The sequence below is a fragment of the Hetaerina americana genome, unplaced genomic scaffold, assembly GCF_022747635.1.
Source record: "Hetaerina americana unplaced genomic scaffold, ioHetAmer1.1.p SCAF_7, whole genome shotgun sequence".
NCBI classification, from domain to species: Eukaryota; Metazoa; Arthropoda; class Insecta; order Odonata; family Calopterygidae; genus Hetaerina; species Hetaerina americana.
In genome coordinates this window covers 64423522-64451491 of record NW_027287316.1, presented here as the reverse complement: position 1 = coordinate 64451491, position 27970 = coordinate 64423522, and the positions used below count along the sequence as shown (strand labels likewise).

At 38.0% G+C, this 27970-nt stretch overlaps 1 protein-coding gene across 1 annotated transcript in view; it reads left to right on the top strand.

Moving 5' to 3' along the window:
- The window catches only part of LOC139696866 (uncharacterized), a 565035-nt gene that overhangs the window by 426946 nt on the left and 110119 nt on the right, over positions 1–27970 (top strand). Inside the window, exons 5-7 of the mRNA XM_071595746.1 lie at positions 810–923; positions 7722–7810; positions 9743–12416. Coding sequence (XP_071451847.1) covers positions 848–923; positions 7722–7810; positions 9743–12416 — 2839 coding nt within the window. The 5' untranslated portion in view covers positions 810–847. The remainder of the gene's footprint in view (positions 1–809; positions 924–7721; positions 7811–9742; positions 12417–27970) is intronic.

Genomic DNA, 27970 nt, shown 5'->3' with positions numbered 1-27970 from the left:
GGTATTGAAACTTTACAATCCGTAACAATGTCGATATTTTACGTATAGGAAATACTTTGGTTGCCTTTTTTTCTTTTGATAGCGTACCCACAGTACATTAGTTTCCGAAGTTGTTTTACTCCCATCGCAGTTCGTGGTTTAAATCAGTATTATCCAGTGAAATTTCATTTGCATTCACCCCAATATTTCTTCGAGCAAAAAGTGAATATTAATTCCGTTCCAGTGCACCCAATGTATAATAATTTTCTCATTTGTTTTACAGTTATGAAATCAATAAATGTCTTGAAGTTACAGCTATGAGCATTGTTTTTGGTAACATCTTGACATTTAGGGCTTCTATATGTAAATTACGTTAATCTTTATGTCTTGTGACCACTTCTCGTGGAATTTCCATTGGCTATTATAATATTGACTTATAGAAAAAAAGTCCATCCATGGCATTTAAAGATTTACATTCGAGCCTTTTTCTTGTTCTCACCTGTTTCAGGAAAAAAATACACCAGCTGGGAAATCATGTTCAGATAGGAAAACATTAATTTGTGTGTTATTGGTTAACATTCCGTTTTGTCAATTTTCATGCGATCAACCGATTTAGTTTCTTTAATATTATACATTTATAAGTCATTAATTTTCTATAAAGTTACTTTTGGCAGTGCTAATATAATTATGGAACTAAAAGTTTATTTTTTTAATGTTTATTCAGAATTTAAAGGAAGAGGTGTTAGTTCAGGGAACCATTGTCTATTCAAACTCAAATGTTATTAAAATTGAGATTCGGAATGATTTATTTCATGCTCATTTTACTTCAGGTGCTGGCACTAAGACAATCAATTACACAATGCAATGAATGATGGAGATGGAAGCCGGAGCAGCAGCTACCACTTCAAACGAAGAAGAAGATGGACAATGTGCCAGAAGACCAGGTTTGTGAGGAAATGGTCAATACTGCCATGCACCTTGAGGGGTGATAATCCATTTCTCTTAAGGGGGGCTGAAATTTGTTTCCATTTTCCCTTCCATAAATTATTCTATCTATATAGGTTAATTGTTATTGTGTATTTTCCATTAATGGATCATCTGATTTCCTTTTTATGCATACGCTGATAAATATCACTTAATAAGATAAGTTTCTAGCTTAGGTTAGTTGGGTACAGCTGTTATATATACTGAATTACTTTCTTAGTATTTTTTGTTTTTATGGACTGAAAACGAAGAGAAGAGAGTTAGCCTTTTTGGCAAGGTTTCTTGCAGTAGTCGATTTGTAGTGTGATATACTAAACATTCTATTAATTCAATTGTGTTAACATTTCCTCCTCCTTGGATTTTTGACACACTCTGGAGTAAGTCTTGAATTGACTGGAAGTAATTTATTATTAGGTTATATCCTGCAAATTTAGTTGGATGGCATCTGAAAATATGAATAAATTAATGAAAGATGAAGAGCTAATTTTCTCTTCTAAATATCAGTTTGCCCTGGACATTATACACATTTACCCTTCTCCTGTCAAAAATTGACAAATTATTTGGTCATATGCATTAAATTGGTAATAATTGCAATGTTCTCCCCCATAGTTCATTCAGTTTTAATTAATGACTGCTTAAGTATTATGAAGTAATAATTTTCATAATCTGGCCTTAATGGATAGAATTATTTTACTGGGAATTTTATGCATTTTTCTTTAAACAGCGAGTTTTTGGGTTTGTTTCATGTTTTCATCCAAATGTTCCATTTGTGACAAGGGTTTCGAATTTGGAAAAATGTCAATATTTGAGATGGGTTATTCCTTAATTTTAATGTCATATAACTCTAAAGAATGATGAAAAGAATTGGATTAGAATTATTCTCCCAAAGTTTCATGAAATTTATATTTCTACAAAATGGTTAGATTGCATAATATTTAATAAGTATATTCCTTGGGCTTTGTGATGTCTATAAGCGGACCAGTTATGATTTTTTTTATACTGAAATAAGTGGAGTTCTCTGTTCCCTTAATTGCTTTTCTGGCTAAGGGTATGGGATTGGTAAGGAGGCTGTTCTGCTAATTTTACAAGTTCCATATCATGGTAACAATTTTTGATGGAATTCATTTGGAAGTTAAGAGGAAATAGCAATAATCCTCACGAAGAACAGAAGTTGGGAAAATTATCCATGTCTCTTCCATTTCACTTTCTCTTGAGATGTTATCAATTACCATTATGACTGTAGTTCACAAATTTTCTCCTGGAATTCCAATCATCCCATTATGAATTACTGCTTTACTGTTTCTCCTGCATCCATTGAAAGATACATTCAAATTTTTATGAGGTTTGCATGTTAAAATATGTTATAATGTTAAATTATGCGTGTTCATTCCTTGAGTCTCTGGAAATGTCATTCAGTGAAAAGATAAAAGTTATTTCAATCACAACAGGGTGTCATTTAATGATGATAATTATACTGAATAATAAAAAAAAGTGCCTGACTTTGAAACATGCAGATTTAATAATTAAAAAAAACAATTAGCGGCAGATTACAATTGGCTCCTTTTGCCTGCGGGTCATTATTTTATTTGGTCTTAAGAAAAAAGAGTGAACTCTTATGTCTCCCAAATGTATTGATATTATATTTTAATCTGTTATAAATTTTAATTTCCTTTTTTGCATTGCTCCAACTTTTATTTCTTTTTCATGTAAGCATCTCTCTACAGTTTGTTCTGACTCTAACATTTTCTCTTGGTATTTCTGACTGTAATCCCATTTAATGTCAGTTAAGGCTACAACATTTGATATGACATGTACTCTATTTTAATTCCCAATGAGAATTCGTTAATGGTGTGAAATTATAAGTAGAACACTACTGTCATATCATAAATAAAAAACTTTTTAAACTTTTAATTGCTTGCAGTAATTCTTTTTCTGTTTCATCTATTAGCAGTTTCTATAAAAAACTTTTTTTACCTTTAATTACTTGCAGTAATTCTTTTTCTGTTTAATCTATTAGCAGTTTCTATGTTGTTTTTGTAGAGAGGTTCACATTTTATAGTAATATAGATATGCAGGAGAAAGGTAGCCACATGGTTAGGGAGTTGGGCCTCCTGAATGGTGGGGCTGGGTTTGGTTTCCAATGATTTTCCACATCCCCAGCTTCACCAAAAATGAGTAAATTTTTAAGTATCATATCTTCCTGGATAACCAGATGTGTTACAGGGATAGGAACCAGCCCCCCAAGGCCCAATCCTGATGTGAATTTCTCTAACTTTAGGGCCTCATTGGTCACCTATCACATCCAACTTTGAGGTCAATTATCGTGTTTATGGGATGTATTATTGAAAATGCTTCATATTTATGCTCTGTGTTGCATTGGGCAATTATATCTCAGTTAATATTTGTGTTGAATAACATTTCATATAAATTTTGATTAGTTGAGTTGTTAACTTATGTGCCAGACTTAACTCTTGTTGGTGAAAGTCAATAGGTGGGTGATATCTGGTATCATAGATTTTCCTTTGAAATAAATTATGCTTATTTTGTATCATAAAATGCAATAGGTTTTCATGGGACATACACTACTGTGATTACTTGGAGGTTAAAAGGAGGTAGGTTTTATTTCTTATTAATGACAGTAGCAAACCTTTATATAAGGAGATATTCATTATTTTCCTTATAATTTGGTAATGAATGAATTAGTTGTGGGCCCCAATCTAAAGTTTGCACACGCAGCCAAACTTTAAAGACATTAGCTGTCATGTATGACATTATTTTCAAATTTCTAGTCAGGCTTTGCTTTTTTTCCATATTTGAGCTTTTCCTTTGGAAGGTTAACAAAAATTCATCGAATAGGTAGTTTATCAGTGATACCAAATAGTTTTCATCTCAACGTTTTTGACATTTTTTTTGGAAATGCTCAAGAATGTCACTAATATCTTCAGTAGAATCTCAGAATTTGTGTTGCTTTTTTGTAGAATAAGCATTGCTAAAAATGTTTGTATATTTCATGGAATCCTGGGTCTATCTTTTAAAGTGGTGTTCCTTGCCTCCTGAACCTTTCCAGTGCTCATAGATACATCAAAATTGTACAATAATTCTGCTATAGGAAATTTAGCTATTAGTTATTAATTTTTGCATAGTGTGATCCTTGCTCTTGAAATTCAAGCCAGTACAGTAGTCCGAACATTTTTTTTCGAGGGTAAATTTCAGTTTCATATAAGTGTTTGCCCATTTGCATTTATAAGTATCTGCCCATCCCATTATTAACGATAACATTATTGTTATCATTATACTCATTAATTTAATTAATTAAAATTATTTTCATCTATTATTTTATTAATTCACTGACCAAATTTAGGTTTTAGACTAGCTCATTCTGCTCAAATGGTGTGAACATAAGTATAACTGTTAATCAATAAATGTTATTGCAGTATATAAAGCTGTTGTCATCAATCTGATCAGAAACATGATTTAAATGGAGAGTAAAAATAATTTAGATAGAGCTCCAAGAAAAACAGAGTTCAACTTAGACACTCATGTTAAAAAATAAAAAAGAGTAAACTACTGTGATAGCTGAGAATGAGATAGTTATGTAATTTAAAATACACTTCAGTGACCTCCATTTAGTAAAAAATGAATTAGGTAATAGTATGAATTAAATTTTTTTATTATATAATTAATGAAAGAACTATATATATATATATATATATATATATATATATATATATATATATATATATATATATATATATATATATATATATATATATACAAATATTTATAGGATTATAAATTTATATTTTTATCTCAGCTGATAACCAATTTCATGGGGCACTAGGCACAGGCTAATTCAAAGTTTCTAGGTTTAAGTTCTTTTGCAGTGTTCTATTTTTATGTGAATTTCCCATTGTGTAAAATAAGTGTACATTCTGAGTAGCTTGAAGGCTACTACCTAGAGGCCTTTTTCTTAAATAATTTAGATTTCATCTGTAGTTTTATTACTCTTGAAAGTCACTCCAAATATTGATACTATCAAGAAAATGTTGAAATTCTTCTGGGAAGTTGTAGTAACATCATAACATTTTTTTCAAAAAATCTTATGACAAATCATAACATTTTTTCACTCAAAGCAAATTTTAGGATGCTTGAAATATAATTACTTGGCATGTTGATAAGTAACACAGTTTACTGAGTACATTTTCCTATTTCTTTTTGTAGTACTAATTTGACAACAAATATTCCTCCGTGGCTCAAAGGTTAATGTTAGCTATATACATTTTTGAATTGAGTGTTGGAGATGTTGAGGTGTAGTGGAATAGTAAACTATATGAAAGAAGGGAAATTTTTACAGGAGTGTGGAAAAGGAGAAAATAATATAACTAGATTATTTGAAAAGAATGTTATTAAATTAAATTATGTTAAGTTGAAGAAGTTAGGCATTTAAGTTAAAGTTCATCATAAGTTTTGAAGTGTATTCTTTGATTGTCAGGGATCTTGGAAAACTCACTAATATGTGGTAGAATATAGTAAATAATTTTTGGGTTCTATGGTGTAGGCTTTTCATTTTTTTTTATTTTCTTGTCTTTAGTTTATTTTTTGTTATCCCTCATGCAGATATCATAACTATGAACAACATACACACATGGATAGACAAACTAGAACTGCGAGACATTAGGGACGACCATTATTTCATTGGAAAATGCTGAAAAAGTTGTTCATCCATGTTACTGTAAATTTGAACCATGGGGTTAGGCTGAACAGTATTGTACAATTGGTATTGGTACATCCGAGTTATTTAATTCAACAAAATAATAGCTTGGACAATCTATCGTTAATTTTTAACTTTTGATTTATGTCATTTAAGGAATTCACAGGTTCAATGCTGGTATTTCCTTGAAGCCTTTTCATACCATTTGCATACTTTTTAATTCACTTCTCTTGTTTCCCAAATGGTATCCCAAAAGATTTTTTGTGAGCTTTCGACCTTTTCAAGAATACTTGACTCCCATGACAGGTCAAGTTTTTATGTTAATTACTTAATGCTGGGAAGTTTTTCTTGATGTGTTCCAGTTTCAAAGCTGTCGTAAATGATAATGTTTTTGGGTACAGATGTTTCTGTACAATATGAAAAGAAATCTTGCAATATGTTCAAAACCTCACCTTGTTTTGAATGTTTGTTCTGTGGCCTTTTCCAAAATTTTATATTTGTTTTGATTTAAAAGTGAAACCTTTGGCATTCCACTGTAATTTTTCTCATTTCTGGTGATCTCTGAGCATTGACTGCAATTAATGGAAACAGGGTTCAATTTGAGCTCCTGTCTATAGTTACTCTTAGGGTGTTGAGTGTCCATGGTATCATTCAGCATATAGTTATGCTTGTTTTCTTGCTAAAGAACACTATTAGTGGCAATTCACTGTTTCATGTAAAATAAAGAAATACAGGTAATATACCATCATAAGTGGTTGGCACCTTTCTCATATGGAACATCCATTTTTTTTTTGGTTGGTAGGAAACAAGTAGATGCTTTTGAGTCATAACAGCATTCCAAAGCATTTGGATATGGCCCTTATTTCTCTTGCTAATGGTTTAAAATGCAATCTTCTCTACAGGAATGGAATAGACATCATTTGCACCTCATACATTAAGTCAAAGTCACATGATAGGGTTAATTAGGCACTAAAAGCCATGAAAGGTATTATTACTGTGAGTCAGGGGAAAGAACTGAGTGCCCAAATATGCTATTGATGTAAATCATGTTATTAAGAAAAAATCCAATAAGAATGTAGCATAAAATTCAATCCTTTACTGTCCTAGAAACCATTAAAAAGTTTATTAACTTTTTAAAAAGTTTTTTTTTTTACTAATTAGACATTTTTAATCATAATGAAGCCATCCTTGGTCCCATGTAATGTTTAAGTTCCTGTACTGTTCTGATTGTCTCTTAATTTCATCAAAATTTAAACACTTTGGTTTCAAACACAGACCCACATCCTTAAAACCAAGATTATTGACTCCATAAGGTGATAATTATGCTATAAATTATTTTTAAGGTGAAGGGTTTTTTTTGAATAATTTTTTAATTTGCTTTAAATGCTTTTTGGGTGGAATTATGATGGAATTTATTTGATGTAGGAAGTTTCAGTATTAATGGAAAAGATCAAAGCTCCTTTTCATCTACCCCTTTTTTTCCTCTTTTTTCCTTTGAAAATATTATCTTTCAAGACAGTAGTGCTTCTGCCAAATTTAATTTTTTGGTAACAGTAATTTGCATTATTGAGTATTTCCCGTTTTGTTCTCTGTGCACAATTTAGTGCAAAGAGAAATATTACGTAAAAGTGACATTAATGCAAACACCACAGGTATTTGTGTCAACTTTGGTGCTTTTAATTAGATTCATTGTATTATTTTGTAAGAAAAAGGAAAGCAAAAGGATTAAGGGATTGAACATCAAACTTCTTCTAAAGTGTATGTTACAACTGTACATTCGTGGAGCCAAGCAATCATTTCCATGTAAATGTTCAGTGTGAAAAACTGTGTTGAGTGGTGAAAGTTTCATCACGTAACAGTTGCAGTCAGAAATGTAAATGAAAAATAATATCAGTAATTTTTAATTGATCAGTTATTGTCCATTGCCCTGTATAATTAATTTGGATGTGTGAAATTTACTCAGGTTAGCAAGAATCATGCTGTGTTAAACAAATATTAACACATGCGAAATGCTGCAGGTTCTCATTGTATAACTTCTCTCTCAAAGCTAAAGGTGAAATGGATCAGAAACAGGGAGGTGGAAGCAGCCGTGAACCACCAACTCTTGGAAAATCAGATGCAGGAGGTAATACAAAGGTTAGTAAAGTTTTTTATCTAAAAATATAAAATGATATATTAGGAGTGGTTTTGGTATTGAGATCACATTCTATGCTTTCCCCTCTGCACCTTATGTTTTTGTTTGCATCTGTGATTGTTATTGTTTCAATTTGTAAAAATGTTATTTGATTTCTCCAAGTATTGATCCATTCACTTATTCAAGTATTCATCAAATTCTTCATGGTAGTTTCAGGAATTTTCAACTGTTTGTGTGTATTTTAAAGCTATTCCGTGTGATTTATGATCGATTTTATATGGTATCTGCATGTTATTCCACTTTAAAAGGTGAGAGCTGTTAATTTTCTTGTTGGATGAATCATTATCTTAATAAACTTGGACGGTGATAAGGGTGAAGATATTAAATTTTATTTAATGAAGTTTTCTTGGGTCTTCCATTGGGTCAGGGGTTCCATATTGTCCAATATGGAACCCCAGACCCCGTGGAAGACCCGAGAAAACGTCATGAAGCAAACGCACCAGGAAAGTAGTAGATCTTACTTAAAATTTTATGTTACTAGAATCATGTGTGTTATTCAATGGCCAAATATTGTATACGAGTATTTAATGATGCTAGGTCAGGCTTGTGTGATAAAGTATCTAGATTATTTCATCAAACAGTGGTTAATCACATTTACAAAAACAATTCTAATCATAGTAAGTAGCCCTGCATTAGATTAATCGATTAAGGAAATGCATTAACCTTATAATGATTTGGATTGATGAAATAGGAGGAAATTTTTAAATGGAACCAAGTATAGCAATTTATTTCAATCGTAGATGATATTTTTAATTAATACTGAATGGTTTTTTGCCAGTTTCCATCATTCTTATCTATATATAGCATAATTCAGTGTTTTTTATTTTGCTTTCACTTATGTTGGAAATATTTACTTCCATTTTGGAATAATTATATTCAATGCATTGAGCTGTTTTATCAATCTCAATCGAATTTTTAACTGGTAAAACTTCATCCAAAATCTGCTTTAAGGTAAAATTAATTAGTTCATTTCTTAGACAATCCACTATATTTTTTATACATACTTACCATATCTTTTCTCTTCTAATCTCCATGTAATATTATTCATTACAAGGTATACTTTTTATGCATGAACCTTATTTAATGGATGAGTGTTATTAAAATTTTAAATGCTTGATATTATCATGTTGTGAAGTTTGTATAGCAGTATTTGTTTGAATAATGAGCTCAGAAAATTATAAAATATCACTCCATTCAGCGCCTAAGTTTTAAGCTGCTGTGCATCTAGTACTCTATTTGTTGATAATGTGGTGACATTGAATATGCAGAAAGTTAATAAGCACAAATAACATTGATGAACGGCTTTGCTTATAATCTCCTAGCTCCTGTCATTTAAATACATAAGTAAGAACAACCTATTTCATGACCACCTCAAAACGTGTAAAATATGATTAATTTAATGTTTTTCTGTTGAAGTTATCTCATATGATATACTGCCAATGTTTTATATCCCTGCAAATTAATTTGAAGGCCCTATAATTATCTTTTTACAATTATGCAAAATTAATGTTTTCTTTGATGGTATTTTTTTAATAAATTTTCAAAATAAAGCATCGGAAGTGTATGGAAAGGCTTACCCTAAATTATCAGTTCTGATTAGTTAGTTCTCTATGTAAAAATTATGTATGAACTGGCAATGTCAATGAAAAATGTTTTTATAAATAGTCTAATTTTAAGGCATATATTTAACCCTGAACTTAAGGTGTAGTTTTATTTATTTTCCAAAGTTCAGTTTTTTAGCTTAATTTTTAGACCATTAAGTCTCATAAGTATTAGTTTTTTTACCGGATTAAGCTGCAATATATTATAACATATAATCGTTTATTTCATTTTTCTTGAATTTTATTTTTTATTATTATTTCTCGTTTTTGCAGTTGACAGAGCCTGCAAAGCACTCAACTGTTGTAGTACAAAGTACTGCCAAACCCATTGAATGTCAAGATGTTAGTCAAATTAAGAAAACAGACCCTTGTCATTCAAAGACCACGGCACAGATAGATTCTTCTGACGGGAAAAAGTTGTCTGCAACAATTGGCAGAACTAGTCAGCTGGAGACTTTGGCACGAGCTCCTGAGCCTGCAAAATCTCTCACGTTGCCTGACAAAGTTTCCTCATCATTTGTGTTGCCATCAACAAAGATTACTATACCATCCTCTTCAGTGCCTGCCAATTTGCCTGGACCCAGCAGTGAGGTTCCATCAAAACCTGCCACTACTTGTCCTTCTCTAGCCAAGGATGCCACCAAAACCTCGATTTCCAATGTGTCATCATCCACTTCTGGGAATGTACCTGCATTGCCAGGGAGGACAGTTGAATGCAGGTCATCAGATGCTCAGTCAAGCTCCAAGAATCCTCCTTGCCATAGCTTATCCACTGAATCTGTTGTTACGCCTGCTGTTACATCAAAACCTGCTGGTGATAAATTGCCTACTAAAGTTTTGCCTAGTAGTTCACATTTGAAACCTGCTGGGGCTTCGACAACTGTATCCGCGGCTAATAACAGTGGCTTATGTGAAAAGAGCACAGGAAAGACTGAGGCTATTTCGAAGACGTCATCTCTGGTCCAGACAGCCCCTAAAATTCATGTCAGTCAACCTGCAACTACATTGCCATCATCCTCTTCCAAACCCATCCTTTCCAGATCACCTACAGTATCCTCTCCAGTGGTTTCGTCCTCTACCTCAAGCAAGCCTGCAGTTGCATCCACCATTGTTACCAAGTCTCCAGCTCCTTCTGTACTCCCAACAGTAACCCATTCCAGTAGAAATGTACCTTCTTCTACCTCCTGTTCCACCACTTCTTCCTCATCCATGCCCTCTAAAACTTCCCAATCACATGGACCTCCCTTCAAACCCATACCTAAAATTCCACCTGTGATGCCATCAGTGAAACCCAAGATTAATCCACCAAAGTTTTCCTCTCTTGTTTCCAGTTCCTCAATGCAAAAACCTTCTACTACCCAGGCATCGACTTCAGCTGCATCTACTTCCAATGTGCCTAAGTCGCCTGTCCCATTAGCACCTAAACCCAGTACACAGACCACCGGTAGGCCTTCTCTTTCCCCCAACATCCGCCCCTTGATGTCAATTAAGGTAGCATGTCCCTCTTCTTTCACATCATCCCGGACATCGCTGCAGTATTCTTCCCATTCGCCCTTTTCGAGTGGCAGCAGGGCCGCACACATGGTCTCTTCTCCTGTGGTGACAAGTTCCCAAACAAGTGTGACCACAACATCGCCCAGAGCTGTGCTATCATCGTCACCTCACCGGGCTCCCATTGGATCTCCAAGGACACCTTCCCAGCCAGTCCATTCAACACCTGGGGCCCATAGGTCAACCTCTTCTTCCCAATCTATGTCTTCATCGGCAGGCAATTCACTGCCATCTCGATCTCCTGCTCTCCCGGCAAGGCAGTCATCTTCCCAGCAATCTCCCCAAGAGCCATCGAGGCCTTCGTCAACCAGTCGGGCAAGCGAGCCCCAGGCCACACCTTCCCTGAGGAGAGAGGATGAAAGAACTCCTGCACAGCCTGCGACAGACTTCAGTGTGCCAGATGTTCGCCGTGATTGTCCAGCCGGTCCTAATCCTGCTACTCCTTCTGCATCCCTGGTTCCAGATGTACTGCGTACTGGTTCGGAGGAAGAAGACAGGCATTTGGAGAGAATGCTCCGACCCACTCCTTTTGGGCCAGGCATTCCTCCACCACACATACCAGATTTGTGCCGCAGGGGAGGGGAAACTTCAGTGGCCCCAACACGGCCCATTTTACCCTCCTCTGCAGAGGCTGATTTAGACCTTCTGAAGCCTGCTGCTGCTGGTGGAAATCCTCAGCCAAGGACTAATGATGTGGCTATTGTGGAGCATCATCAGCCACAGGCAGCTGATGTTGAACCCATGGCTTCTGCCCCAACGGGAAGAAATGAGGAGCCAAGGAGCAATGAAAACCAGACCTCTCAGGGGGAAGGCAATCAGAGTGCAAATGAGGAGTTAAGGGCTGTCTCTTCATGTGGGGAAAATATAGGTGAAGCAGTAGTTAATGTTGATGGTGCTGTCAAGGAAAACAGTTCGGGTGATTCAAGTAACTTGAAAATGAGTGCTCATAAGGCTGGATCTTCACCAAAAGATAGCATTGATGGTGAAAATGAATCCAGTGGGGTGCAGGCCTCAGGGAGTGAAGCAAGCTCAACTCAGAAGAAGGAAGAGACTCCCGCTGAAAGTGAGAAACCAAAAGGGGATGGCGAACGACTTGAAAAAGGTGTGCGCAGTGAAGAGAAGACCATTTCTGACCCAAAGGAGGGTGGTTCTGACAAGGGTGTCAAAAGTGTTAAGTCTGATTCTGCTGCAAGCTCCACCTCAGAGAGTGCCAGTTGTGATGCAGAGATTTTAAAAGAAAGGACACGGGTTGAATCCAGTCCCATCTCCAAGAGTTCGTTGCCTTTGGAGAAGGCTGCTGCACAGCAGTCCTCTGATAGCAGTGGGGTGTCAGACAAGTGTTTGATTGCAACTCCATCAAATAAGCCACCAGAACAACCTTCCAGTTCTTCAAAAGGTCAGTTGACTTTTTCTAATTCCATCTCTTTAATCTTACTATGTTTGGTTCCGTTATTAGTTCATATAAGATTGTGGGAGCCTATATTTTAAGGGTTAAGGAATAATTTTTTGAAAAGTTTTTTAAAAATGCAGCTTGAATCCTGGGTAATATTTTAATCTCCTTTTTATGGTATAGAGACTCAATAAAAAATGTCTGAGTTGTAGGCATATTTCCATTATATCATTACTCACAGTTGATGTAATTATAAAAAATAAAATCAGAGGTCTAAGATTACCTCTGTAAGTAACTCCTCCAGTTAGTGTAACTTGATTGAAAAGTTAACTGATATTGCCTTGTGGGCAAAATTAACAAATACTAATTAGTCCTTTCTTTTTAAGGAAGAACTGAGAATTGCCAAGTACTAGCAAAAATAAATAGTATAACCTTCATAGGTAAATCATTATTAAGACTAATTTGGTGGCATATAGGAAGCAAAATTTTGACTTTTTATGAAGAATGTATTTTATGAATAGAAATCAACTCTTTCTTTTCTTTGGGATAGTAATTGCGAAAAATATGAGTAAAGGACCATGAATTTTATAATTCTTGGTTTTTATCTTGAGGTTTTTCTCCGTTAAAAATAGTTTTTCGTCATGTGAATTAGCCCATTTTCAAGTGAATCTCCTTTAAAATTAATACGATATCTCCATTTCATATTCCATGTAAAATTGTTAATTATTTATATGGCCGATGAGAATGTTTTAACAAGTTCAGTTAGGCTCTAAATAGTGGAGATTCGATTGAATTTTTAAGGCTATAGTTTCTGCCACTAAATTGCATCAGATTAATTTTCGTTTCCACAAAAGTTTGAGGAACTTTTGAAAATATTGTTCTGGTAAAATTTGGGGGATCCATTAGAATTGATATACCATTCATTGCAAGAGAAAATTACTTATCTAAGAGAAGAAATCCAAGAGAACTATAGCATTTAGTGTTGCTCTACAAAGTTGGTATATTGTCTAATATCTGCTTTGGGTGTGCATCAATGTAGCAAAGTTGAATTTTTCAGCTCATTACTTTTGTTGACCTTATCGCATTTTCTGAGCTATAGTTTTGTGCTTTTTAAATTTCATATCAAATTATGTATTTTTTTCAAAGGATCTTGTGAGTTATTATGTTGATAATAATTTTTAAAATGAATTATAGACTTCTTGTGTAACATGGAATAACCTGTCACTGCATTTCAAAATGTACTGTATCCATAGTCAATTGTTGGTCTCTCGCTCTCTTTGGACAATGCATTGCTTTGCGTTTTGCTTGCTTGATTATTAAGTAGCATTGATTGATAGTCATGATTTTTGTGTATTTTATACATTAGATAGAACGAGTGCTTACTTCAACCATTACCTATATCCTCCACAAATACTTGTATTTAGTATTACTTTGGTGCATTCTGTCCACATTATTCACTGTCCAGAATCATTAATAATTATTATATTGTATCTCTGGAGAAGATGTGACGGTAGTATAAATTCAAATGGCCGACTTCAATTGGGATTCCGTGGATATTTTAATTTTTAAACCGGTAGGAGGTTAAGGTTAGGCTCAGAGCAATACGATATTTTCACCTACTATATTCCACTCATGTGATCCCGTCCAGCTTCGTTGCCTCATTATGCTAATTTGCATTCAGCCAATTTCTTCTTGAAATCGTCTTGTTGAAGCTAAATCCCGTTGGGATTGCGAAATTCCTTTTGGTGATGCAAGTAATTTTATTTCATTTTGTCCTAATTCCAGTCTCGTATTTGATCGAGGAGTTTGGTTGCTCTTATTTCTCCACGCTCTTATCCCGGCGAAGAAAATTTTGATAGGTAAATCGTCGCAAGCGGGGGATTTTTTTTATCGAGGGTGTGCACCCTACTACACCTCTAGGGTCCGCGGTAACTTTCAGCGGCGGTTTCGTTCCCCCAACTCCGTTTTGCCCGTCATTCATAGAGGCGTGTGAAAACGCCGAGCCAGCCCCATTCCGCGGTCAATGACATCATCACCACCTGACGTATTTCGTAAAAGGAAGCGGAGTGGAGGAATATCGAAGTGCATGCGCCCACGTAGTTCGAGAGCTCCCTGCAGCCACCTTCACAGAGCGTCTGTTCGGTGCGTATGCACAATCCGATTCGTTATCTTCCGTGTTTTTCCTTCCCGATCCATCCTCTTCCTCTTCCCACGCATTGCGTCTCCCCCTTTTCCGCGAAGGAACGGCCGGGCGGCGTGGACAGTAATCCACGTCGCGTGCGTGTTTTGTTTTCGAGCCATCGCTCCACGAATTCCCGACTTCCGGCCTCAAAATGTGCGTTCCCCCACCTTTTCCCTACACCGTCCTCCTCCCTTCAAAAAGCTTCTCCCTCTCTCTCCCCCCACCCCCGTCCATACTTTCGACTGCTCCTCGTCGCCCACCTCCCCCGAGCAAGAGGAACCATGGGGCGGGATGCCGTGGGAGAGAGAGAGAGAGCACACCTATAAGCGGATGGCGTTCTCCCTATATTTCGATTTCTCCACGAGGAGCACATTGGGGGGGGGGGGTTGGAGTTGCCTCTCGGAATTAACCCCCTTGCGGACGCGAGATGGCGCGGTGGAGGACTGGAGAGGAGAGCATGAGGGTGTATTCTCGTGCACCCCCGTTGGTCTCCCTCCAAGGGATCCGGGGAAATAAAAAGAAGAATTAATAAATGCGCCTCCACCCACGAACCACCCCCATATTCCTCCATACATCCTGTTGCACGATCGTCACATTCCCTCCCTCCCTCACTCGTCCTCTCCTCTCTGGCAGCTGAGTCATTCCCGCAGTGTCTCTCTCTCTCTCTTACCCATTTCCCGTTCCCCCCTTCTCGCACACTTCTCCGCCCTCTCTCCGTTCCCACTCGCTCGCCTAGCTCCCCCACCCTCCCCTCCCGCCCCCTCTCTCCTCCTCCCTCGTCGGATCGGTTCTTGCTGCTTTCTCTCTTGCCCTTAGCGCTCGCTCCCCGCTCCATCCTCCTTTTGAGGCCTACTCTTTTCTCGAGTTCCGACCTAAACTTCCTTCCATCACCGTCCCGCGGAGGGAAGAGGAACCCCTACCCTTCTCCGATTTCCACCTTCCTCGCCTTCGGTGCGGGGGACAACCCCCCCTCCCCCTAAGTCCGATGCTTTTTACTTTGCAGGGTAATAATTGTGATCTCGGATTACTTCCCTTTTCTCTCCTTCGTCCGAGAGCGGAGGGATTCTTTTTTCTCCTACTCCCCCCCCCCCCTCTCTCTCTCCCATGGTTCCTTCGCTTCCTCCCCACACCGCGCTCTGCCACGGTCGTCGTTTCACGGAGAGCTGATTCAAGATGGCGGCGTCCCGAGCTGGCAACTTGGGAGAGCTCACGCGGTCGGTTCATTGCCGAAGTTTTATCTTTCCTTTGGACGTGCGCGTTTATTATCGTTTTGTTTCTTTCCGATTACTTTCCTCCGTAATGCTGCAACGTATAACTCGTGACGCAAGTCCCGTCGGACTTGGGTGATTAATTCTGATAATTTGTAAACGTTTTGCGCCATGATATTTAATTAATGGGAATTAATTCGGTACTTGTTTTTTTTCTTTCAGTCCTCTTAGATTAAGGTTAGTGAGAGGTGCTCTGTTGGTCAGATATAATATTGTCATCCCTAATTTTGATGAAGCATCATCGACCTTACTTGCCTTTCAAATTATTTACGCCCGAGTGTTATTTTCCAAACTTTTGATTTTTTTAATGGCCTGCATTTTGGTCACTTTATTATTTCGAAATATCTTCTGCCCTTTCTTCGACGATACTAAAAATGACCTATTTTAGCGCGCATTCTGAGCACTGTTAGGTGGCGTCTCTTTAGCAGTGATGTTGAAAAATGTATTATTACCCCCATCGTACTAGAGTAAGAGTTGTTGCATTGAATTGCATGGTTGCATTGAAAATGCACATTAGCGGATGACTCCGTTAAAAGTTACTGTCGCGGAATCTCCCGCAGTTTCTTTGGAAAAAAGAGAGATCATGTCAATAAAATTAGAGAGATTTAAATGAGCAACAGATAATTTAAGATGCCATTTTTTTCCACGAACCATTTGGGATCAGAATAACATTGTCCGACCGCGGTAGGGTCATATGAGGTTAAAAATTAATATGGTGTGTATTCACGCCCTGCCGCACACCCTAGCGGTGGCTTGCAGGGCAATAAAATAAGTAGAAAACGGGCCAATTAGGAAGAATATATTCCTTTTGCTTAAAGTTCGACTAAATGTCCTATACTAACCCTTAGTAATAACTATACAAGCTTTCGTGTTTTTCTTAGAACGATGAATACGACTTCAAATTATTTTTCTCATATTAATATATACTTTGCATGTGGGCAGATTCTCAGCCACAAGAATTCATGAAGTACATGGCCGTGCCAATCAAACGATAACATTCCTCTCATTTTTTTCCAGTTTCGCAGGAGAAAAGAACTTTTCATAAATTTAAATGAAATTAAAGCACGAAGAGAGAATCGAAGATTTTGCGTTTCCCCAGGAAAGAATTTATCGTTGCAGACCAGTTTCACCACTCTGTTGAATCATCAGTCCTGCTACATTGTAGCGAAACTAGTCGGCAACAATTAATTCTTTCTTGTGGAAACGCAAAGTCTTTAATTCTTTCTTCCTGCCTTTGAAAATGAATTTCCACAAAGTATCGGGATCAACTACCTCTCAAATAAATAATTTATGTTTGCCGGCGTCGGGGAGGGCCACATCCCAGTGTTTGATGTATTCGATCCTCGCTAGCTATTGTGATTTCGTAGCAGTGCTGACATGAGACAGTATTACAAGGGTCTCTGCAATCCACCTCTAGGGTACGTGGTAGAATGGTGAGTACACACCAGACTACTTTTTACCCAAAATACTATCTCCTCCTAGTTCGTTCGGACAACGTTATTCTCAATGAGATAGAACCCCTGGAAAAAAGGGAGAGAAACCGTGGTTCATTCTATGGGGTAGGTGATGAAATTAGATTAGGTAATCTACCGGTTTCTCGAACTTAGGCCAAAATGTTTGAGTGGCAATTTGCAATTTTGCAAGAGCTTCAATTTATAATTTAAACTTCGCTCCGCGAGTGATTCCCAGCCTAGCTTCTCTAATATTTTGTATACGTTTCTAAGTTTATCATAACCACTTTTTACAAATCTAGCTCCTCTATGCTGCACGCGATCCAATTCGGCAATTAATCCAAATTTCTGAGGATCCCATTAACTTGCAGCATATTCTAAATGAGGCCTAAACAGCTAAACGTATAATTTTTCTTTAACCTTTTCATCACATTTACCAAGTACTCTTCTAATAAACTAATTTTTTGTTAGCTTGTCCACGTATGTGTTTCACTCAGGAGAGATCGTGAGTGAGTATAACGCCTAGGTATTTAATTGAGTCTACACATTCCATTTCGGTGTTCCCAATTCAGTAGGCGTTCGGGAGGGAATTGCTCTTTTTCCAAAAATTTATGACTACGCACTTTTTTAAGTTCTTCTAGTTGCCAAGTGTCGCACGAGCATTATTAAGCATAGCATTAATTATAGCATTAAGGTCATCTGATAAAGCTGCTTTGTCCTCAGGATCAAGTATATTACTGTAAACCAAATTAATCCAACCCTGGATATTTTTATCTATTCCATATGCTATCTTTGTGATTAATTTACTGTAAGGTATTTTTTCGAAGGCTTTCTTAAAATCTAGAAAAATCACTCATTTCCATGTTGCGTACATTTGCTAAGGCATTTTGGGAAGGAAAAGTATTGGGTCATAACTGACATAGACGGGCAAAGCCGTACAAAGCCTTGTAGTGACACTTCTCAATTATGAGTATCCGTGCAAGTATTGTTTGCCACCATTTTGACGCCATTTGGATGCCGAGGTGGTCATACTCCAAGGCAGTAATGTGACCTCTCCCAGAGATTACGGATTTACGATACTTCCTCCAGCATGTGAGGCTCTGACGTCTGTTCACACCTCCGCTTGCAATCGTTTAGGTTGCCACACTTGCGATTAGCTGGACGACCCCGTAGAGAAGCATGCCTAGGGCATATTTCGCAGTCAGTTAAACTTTACGTAAGTATAAATATGTTTTACACTGGATGTAAATGACAGCTATGGATAGATGGTTCAACGGGCACTGTGCCACGTTTCATGTCGTCAGTGCAACAATTTAGTTTAGTATACTTCTAATTCCGTCCATTTTCCTTTACCTGACTCTCCGTCACATATTATTACTTTGTTGTAATTTTCATTTCTCGCGGCCGGATTGGGTGCGATATCCTCGTATTCACGTGTTACCAATTGAGTCATTAGCGTTAATTCATTTTTAGACGAAGAGAAAACGAAGCAATTCACTCCCACGCGCCAGTTAGCATTTTTCATATTGAAATGACCTCTAGTCGATTTGAGTCTTAGGAGTCTACCAAATGTAAATGCCCAAAGCGGTCATGGATACGTAAACTACTGTAAAATTCAACATGGAGATACATGTCCGTCCGGGATGACTGGAATGTAAACTCATTTCCGGGCCGTTCTCTCCCATCGGGTCCCCTGTTTGGAAGTCACGGAGACATTCGGGGATCACTCCCCCATGTAGTAGTTTCAAATTCGCAGGTGCCCTTTGACCCCCGTGGGACTTTCCATCGTGACCTTGTTGGCTCGACGACGACGCAACCGGCTAACGAGGAGGTTTATCGCTTATTTTTGTGGAATGTATGCTTATTTATATGCAGGACGCCTTGAATCCCTTATCTCCCCTCGACCGCCCAAAGATGAAGGCCCCACAGATACCGTTCCTCTTTATCTCCAAGAGTCGCTTACTTTTCTCGGTCTTGGAATGGCAATTGTTATTGGGCAGATGGCAAATTGTTCAGCGTAACACCTAGATGGCAATGTCGTTTGCATTCTTCAATTTAAGTGTTTTGAGTCCATCCGTGTATGTTCATTGTCTATTACATTAGATAGTTATTTTACCTGTAGTACCCTGCAAGTCACCGCTAGGGTTTGTGGCTGGGTGTGAACACACACCAGACTAGTTTTGACCCGAATTTTTTTACTCCTACCGTGGTCGAAAAATTTATTCTGATCCCTTATCGTTCTTTGAATTTAATGAAATATTAGTTATTTTTACTTAAGTTTGTCATTTCAGTACTCTGCAAGCCACCGCTAGGGTGTGTGGCAGGGCGTGAATACACATCGGACTAGTTTTGACCCAAATATGACCCTACCGCGGTCGGACAATGTTATTATGATCCCTTCACCTTCTTGGAAAAAATGAAATTAAATCTATCCGTTCTACACTTATTCTTTCATATTTTATTGACATTATCTCCTACCGTTGTACGATGGGGGTAATAATACATTTTCAACATCACTGCTTAAGAGACTCCCTTCCAATTTTGGTAGAATTTCAGTCTGTAATTTTAACTTCGCTCCGAGATTGATTACCAGCCTAGATGCTCTAATATTTTGGATACGCTTCTAAGTTTATCATAACAACGTTTTACAAATCTAGCTCCTCTACGCTGGACGCGATCCAATTCTTCGGCAATAAATCCAACTTTGTGAGGATTCCATATACTTGCAGTATATTTGAACGCATTCAAAAGAATATACATTTAGATAGCAAGGGAATATTTACAATATTGAGTGAAAGCATCGCAATATTGCACCTATCTGATAAATTAAGCAAATTTGAGGCAGACAGTTCTCCTCACTCTTTGTACCCGACCATTCAAAAAGTCTTTAATCCAACTCAGGACATTTTAATCTATGCCATATGCTTCTAGCTTTGTGAGTAGTTTACTATGAGGTACTTAGTGGAAGGCTTTCTTAAAATCTGGAAACATCGTGTCCACCGGAACATTGCTCTCTTCCGAAATAAAAATATCATGAACCAAAAAGCGAAAATTGTCTCTCGCAGGATCTACTTTTTCGAAAACAATGCTGATATTTCATTTATAACTCTTTACTATCGTGGTGCCTAATGATCGAACTAGCTACCATATGTGTTCCATAGCATTGCATGAAATGGATGTGAGGGAAATAGATTTGTTCTTGCCCAGTTCCTCCATGTCTCCATTTTTAAATATTAGTGTTACGTTAGCCGTTTTCCATTCTCTGGCAACCTTGTACTCTACTGGCGACTTTTTAAATGTGATTTCTAGATACGGTGCAATTTCCGAAGCTAGATTCTAAATATACGAGCGGGTATTTGATGGGGTCCAGTGATCCCACGTATCCTCAGTATTTCGGTGATCACTATCTTTCGTAAAATTTTCAAATTTACTAAGTATCACACATTTTAGGCCATTGTAGTTCCCTTCTTTAAACAAGTAAAGTTTATTTTTAGGCTTCTTATTTCTGACCTCATGTAGAGAAAACTTAATATTTACTGCCCTCTCTGTGGTCACTGATAGCTTATAATTTTCTTAAGTTAAGACTTTTTCGGGTATTTTCGTTTCTAACAAAGCAAGAATATTATAGCCACTAGTTGGTGAAGTGACAAGTTGATGCAAGGAGTTTTAAGTAAAAGAATTCAATAGCGAGTCGCAGGTATCTTTGTCTTTACCCCCCTGTTTAAAACTAGATGTGCTCCAGTCAATAGATTGGACAATGAAATCTCTACCGATTATAGCGTCGCAATCATTGTATTGTGATTAGAAATTGTTGCTTTTCATTTTATATTTGAGGTTGCAACCCCCAAAACTTTTTTTCAACATTGTTACTCCTGTATTTTTCATCGGCAGAGAAACTTAGCAGTGAACTTTAGAATGCAACTTTTTCCCCTTCTCTTATACTATTATTTGTATATCCTTTGTGTCATCCGCCCTTATTTCGTCTCATTCTCGGCGCCCACGTGAGGCTTCGGATGGCGCCTGCGTTAATTTATTCAGTGACACAATCCGGAGCATGAGTTGATGTAAAAAAAATTCTCATTACGGTCAGCGAAAACCAGGACTTCATGAATAGGTTCTGGTCATGAATCGACGTTCTTCACTCCTGCTGTTTGCTCGTTTGCTTACCATTAATAGCCAAATGGACGACTTTAATCAAATAATTGCACCGATAGATGCAGAGTATGGCCAAATGTCAATAAAAGACGAATCGATTTAGTGTGTTTAACGCTCTTTTTTTTTAAATCGTGACACGAAACTCGAGAGTAAAATGACTCTGCTCACAATTGAAACTTGAACTGCGGTATTTCATGTGTAGGTGAAACTCATCTCGATTCCAATGATGTCGCCTCACTGCGCTTACAGTTTTTCTCCTTTGGTTATTCCACCGCATGTTCTTTCGAAGGAGGCGTTTCGAAAGGAAGTTTTTAACTTTTTTTTGGAGATATTGGGATTTATGAAAAACATTGGTAAACTGAAAAACCTGGAATTTTTGGTTCGTTTCGTTCTATCTCGTTTATTGTGGAATCAGTCTCCGGAAGGGAAGTTTATACACCTTAATAAAAATCATACACGCCTTTATAAACCTCTAATCATCGGTGTGTCTGCACATTATTTAATTTTAGCTGATAATTACGATTTAAGAGAATGTTTCAAGGTGCATAGTTGGAAATGGGTTCTTATTTCTATCCCAGGTACTACTTTTAATATTTATATTATCCTTGGCAATCTCGGCTCCTGTGTTTGGAAGCATGGCTATTTCGTAGTAGTAGTTTTGAGGGGAGGCGACCGACAGCTAAGGTCATTTGCGCCATAGGAGATGGACAGGAAAGGATGAAGGGTGGAGAGAAACCCGGCGTCGGCATTAGCCTACTCTTTACGAAAGGCGCCAAGGGGTCCGCAGTTTAACGTCCCATCCGACGGACGGCGTACTCACTCAAAGTGCCCTCCACAAAGCACCTCAAGTAGGGATCGAAATACCTCTGAAAAATATTCAACACCGCCGGGATTTGAACCCGCGCCCTCACGGTGGGAATCCATGGAGCTTATCAATCTGTTCTCTGACTAAAAAATTTAGTGATAAAATTTGAATATGATATCAAGATTCAAGCCGTTTTTCCCTGGTAGAGGTCTTCAGTTACAAATAATTGAACCTTATAATGTTGGCTTTTATTGAAACTGTAAGAAGGCACATTTTACCTTGGAGAAAAAGTGCCTAAGGTGTCAAATATCCATAGATAGCATGATAGCTGCTATGTATATCTAATGTGAATAATCTTCGGTTAGGTTGTTATGATTTCCAATTATTTTAATCTTAATATAAACTGGAGACGGTATTAGCAACTTTTGGTTCGAACATTTTTCCCCTCACAGCTGGTGAATATTATGAAGCATGGCAGTGGAGACAAATGTGGACGAGTCGTTGTTTTAATCTTAGTAAGTGCTCCACGATTATATTTTTACATCTGCCTGCTTGCATCAGATATTGGGTTTGGTTAGTTGTACTTTGTAGTGTCCATGTTTGCATGTAAATCCATGTACTTCAATTTTCATTTTAGAGTTGATCTGCAATATCCCTTTAAACTAAGTTGGAAGCCTCGTATTGAGGGATCAAAACTAACTTTTACCTGTTGTCCATGCTCCATATTCTGCTCGCAGTGGATCATTTGAGTGTATGTTTCGGATTTTCGCTTGACTCATTCATGCTGTAAAATGAATTCAATTGACTATACGTGCTCTAATTTCCTTACCCCTCCCCCACTCCCACTTTGTCAAAGATTTATTTCGTGTTCCGCAAATTTCCGCGACAGTTTTCGACATCGCGATTGGTATTGTGCTCTTTGTTTGTTTACGTTACCTCGGATTGTTTGTGTTTTTTTTGTTTTGCTCTTGTTGACTAGAAGCCACGTCACCGGTCGTCCAACCCCCTGTTCTCATTTCCTTTTTGGGAAAAAAGTGGAAAAGTTTGACGATCAAAACCGGAATGGCGACTCTCCCGTCCCCACCTCTTGATTCCTCCCTCGTATCTTCGGGGAGTATCGCCGCACGTTTTACCCGGTATCGCCTCCACATTGACACCCTTTAAGGGCCCTTCAGAGGTGACGATTTTAATGGGAAAATCTTTTTTTTTACTCTACTCCTATCCCTACTCGTGTTGTGCCTTCCGATCTCGCAGTCCCACACGTCATTCGGAAAAAAAATTCGAAATGTTGGCGATCGACACCGCCCGAAACAGGTTTGATTAACATTTTATTATTTTAATCAGAAAAACAAATCGGATTTTTTTGCACGTGATGGATTCAGTCAGGAAAACAGTACGATATGCACCAATTGAGTTCTCGAGTTGTGTCCTCGATTACTTAAGGTTTCTCCTTGTTCTCCATGGACACACATTAGTGCAGAAAAAGCACTCGGTTTGTGGGTCTCTTTAAGCTTTCCTTCGTGGTAGTCCAGTGAGTAGATCATTGGACTTCTGACCAGATGTGCCCGGGTTTGATACCGGATGACGCCTCTGGCCACCCTCAGCTTAACCCAAGTAGTATAATTTTTCTGCTACCAGTCCTTCCTGGGATATCACATGCGGCACAAGGAAAGAAACTTGCACCCATCTCCGCTTACTGTAAAAGTTCAAATTGCACACAAGATGTATTGGGTTAACTCTACCCATTCTTATCATGCCCGTCTTTGGGTTGGTTACTGTGGTTTTATTTTCCTAAGCTTTTCTCCTTAGGATTCGAACCACCCTCCGTTCTTCCCCTCCCCGTTCTTAACCCCGAGGAGATAATTTCTAGAATCGCGGCTGCGTTCCCCCGAATTCGCGCCCCCGTGCGTTGGGAAGGCGATCTAGCTAGCGGGCTCTCGCCTGTGTACAGGACTACGCCCGCGCGTGTGGCGTGGGGGAGATGGGAAAGGTTGCAGGGCTTAACGGTAGCACCCGGGATACCGGTTCTCTTCGCCACACTCCCTATTCCCCCCCCCCCTCATATCCTTCCCCCTCCACCCGGCCTCCTCTTCTACTTATCAATCCCCCCTCTCTGCCATGCTCCCCTCCCCCTTTCTCTTTTTCCTCCTCCGACCGACTCTTCCCGTTCCGCCGATAGTCAGCATTCTCCCTGCATATGTATTCTCATTGCCAATTCTCGTTTCGTCGCGTTTGCACCCTTGCGTCGTTCGCACAGATGCGATCAAGTGTTTGTGTTTTCACACTGCCGTGCTTTGGCCTCGTGATAAATATGCACGCAGAATGAGGCGACGGTAGGGTTTGTAATGGTTGGGAAAATCACGCGGATGCAATTAGGTGCATCGGTGAAAGTAAGCGTGTATACATTTTTGAGTTGTTTAAAGTCTAATATGCGAGTGTACCTTCGCAAACAGATACAAAATGGCTCTGCCGCCGCGAAGTATTTGCTATCGAAACTGGCATCGTTGTGATTGTGTGGTTAAACTGCGTGATTAACAGTTGATGATCTATTTATTCAAAGCCTAAGATCCACGATTTCAGTATTGTTATGCTATTCGGATAGTTTACTGCTAACAAGGTCGCATATTATGACATCCTTAACGATTTTATTTCCTTCATTATTTTAATGATACGAGATGCTAGCCCTTACGCCTCGTAAATGAGGCGTAAGGGCTAGCAGTGTAAACATGGTAGTATATATTTTTTGGGGTATCTCGTAGGCCGAGGTTATTATCATTTGCCATTTAAATCTCTCCTGAAATATATCTCCGAAAACATTTATTTCTTCAAAAATATATCCCTTTTGGCCCTAGTCAATACGTCCTTTATAGCATTAACATGTATTGATGCAATAAAATAAAAATTCCTATAGCCGTAATAAGTATCAAATGATCTGACAGATCCTATTATGTGGGCAATTAGGTCGTCCATGAGTCGTAAATTTGGTTGTGTACTAAAGTTTAAACGAAAGTTGTGTAATTTTAATTCTTGAGGAGTGAAATTTTCATCGGACAAATTACAAGCATCAGTGACATCACTTTTTTCAATAAAGGAAAAATTTGATTAAAAAAATATATATTTTCTTTTTGAATAAATTGAATATTTGTCCGTTGAATATTTCACTTATCAAGAGTTGAAATTACATAACTTTGGTTTAAACCTTAGTATACAGTCGAATACAAGCCTCATGGAGGACCTAATTGACCACATAGAAGGATCTCTCGGACCATTTCACACTTACTACGGTTATAGAAGATTTTATTTTATTAATTTACGTGGCCGTAGGACTCAATTTCTTTTATTTTATTAACACGTTTGATAGGAGTTGATATACTGTAATGTGCAATTGTATTAAAATGAGGTATGCTCCTTTTTAGTGTTCTCTTTCACAAATTACATATTATTTTACGATATGCCATTGTCTGCCCCTTTTTCCGTCGCTGTTGAAGTAAATTTTCGATCATACCTCGTGTTACTACCAGATGTAGGGCAAAGGTAATGGGAATGTTGGAAAAAAAGGACAACATTTTGTACAGAAAGGGACCCTAGGTATGCACTATGCCAAATATATATCCCTTGACGGAAAATTCCGGACTCAACGTAAGACTCATCTCGGACTTGGGGGAGGGGGTAACTTTTGCTGTTCGTGCCGAGCGGGCATCTAACCGTGAGCTCCTCGTTATTGCAATTAATCTTCGCAGAACATTTTGTGGCAGAGAGTGCGCAGTTTGGTGTACAAATATTTGCCACGGATTCACCAAGTATTTAAATTAAAATCCTGGAGGCGAATTAGGCCACCCTCCTCCTCGGAAATCCTTGAATTATGCCTCATCCTTTCGTGCCATGAATGCCGATCAATTGACTGGGTATATTTAATTTCTGTTAATTCCCGACCTAAATGCTGTCAATGGAGAAAGTTAAGGCTTTCAGTGATGACATTTTGGAACCCAAAGAGTTGTCGTGGTTCAGTATCGCACTCTCACCTGTACTTTTTGTTAGGAAAAGTTTGGGTTTTTAAGACCAACCCATTGAAGTCCACGATAAAAATGGACTTTTTCCGTGAGAACTATACTTAATCGCCTCCCCTCTAAGCCCTTAAGACATAATCTCTGTGGTGCTCAAATTGCTCTAACTCCGTGTTTACGTATATTCACTCACGTCATTGCTCTCCATATTATTTCACGCCCTTAGTCCTCCCTCATTACCTGAAGTGCCCTTTTTTCATTTCCATTCTTCCAATTTTTTATTAGTTGGCGGAGCTCAATGACGTAGTTCGTTTAGCCTATTAAGGGTGTGTGGCGCAGAATTGTGGGAAAAAAATGGGTGGAGGGAGTCAATAGTGTCATCGATTGCTTGATCCCCACAGAAGGGTCAAATGATTTAGCCTCCCAGCCTCGTGACTGCTTAGCTTTTAGATGCTACGTAGAATGTAGTGTCTTCGTCTAATGTTCGCGATCATTGTGCTGTAAAGGTCTTAATAGGGATTCAGTCAAAAGTAACGATTCCATCTTAGCACTATTTAGATTTCGTTTGGGATGTTAGCGTAATGGTTTCGTATAAATTCAAGAATATAGTCGCGTTGTGACTTGGCGACAGGGGGGGGAGGAGTGAAGAGGCTGAAACATATTCATGTAATTTTTGGTAGAAGCATTCGTATTGCTTTATTCTTTATGCAAGTGTTGGGAAATTCCATTCCTTTAAGCCTTAGCATTATGTTCAAAGTGTGTCCCCTAGCGGAGGCTCTCTCATCCTAAACATAGTTATATCCAGGGACGTAGATGGGAGAAGGGTCGAGGGGTGGAATTCCTCACAGTCCCAAAAAGTATTCTTATTTTGAAATTAACCACGTTGACGAATAAGTAGTGGGTAAAACCCCAATTGTCTCCCATCTCTACTACTCCCATGTTTTTGATACCTCAGAAAGATCTTATTGTTTTCGACAAGGTTAGTTCATCATGTACACAATATAAAGGGATCAACAGTAAAACGTTATTGATGAACCTGAGACTGAGCGGAAGTTTATCGGCGAAACCGGTCACAAGTGTGTCACAATCACACTTATACCGATTCTATCAAGCGGAAGGCTGATTCTCAGTTTTCACAAGTTATCCGCATTATCATTTCAAAATAACCTGGAATCTCATGAATCCGCCATCCTCGGGACAATGAACGAGTGGGATTTTGGAAAAACCTGCTCGTTCATGGTCCCGAGGATGTCGAATTTAGGAGATTTTTTTGGAGAACCCTATTTTGAAATGAAAATGCGGAATTTTGAATGATTAATTTTTTTTTAATCCCGAATAAAAAAAATAGTTTCTCATTGCACACCTGCTCTGGGGGTAAAGTACGTGAATATGCGCCGTGAATGTTAATACACAACGTAAAATGCATGTCTGTTAGTTACACATAAAGAGTAGAAGTATGTCAATTATTTTCAAATTTTAAAAATGGTACGGCGCAAAGTTAAGGAATATTTCAAAAAAGGAAATAAATAGCTTCAGTTCATTTAATTTTCCATCTAGATAAACGTATACAATAAGATAATTCTAACCTAAAGGAAAGTTGAACCTCCCCTCACCCCCTCTGGAAAAAGAAATTGATTACGACCCTGGATATATCATGTTTAGTTAAAACCTGGTTATGCAATCAAAAGGTATTAG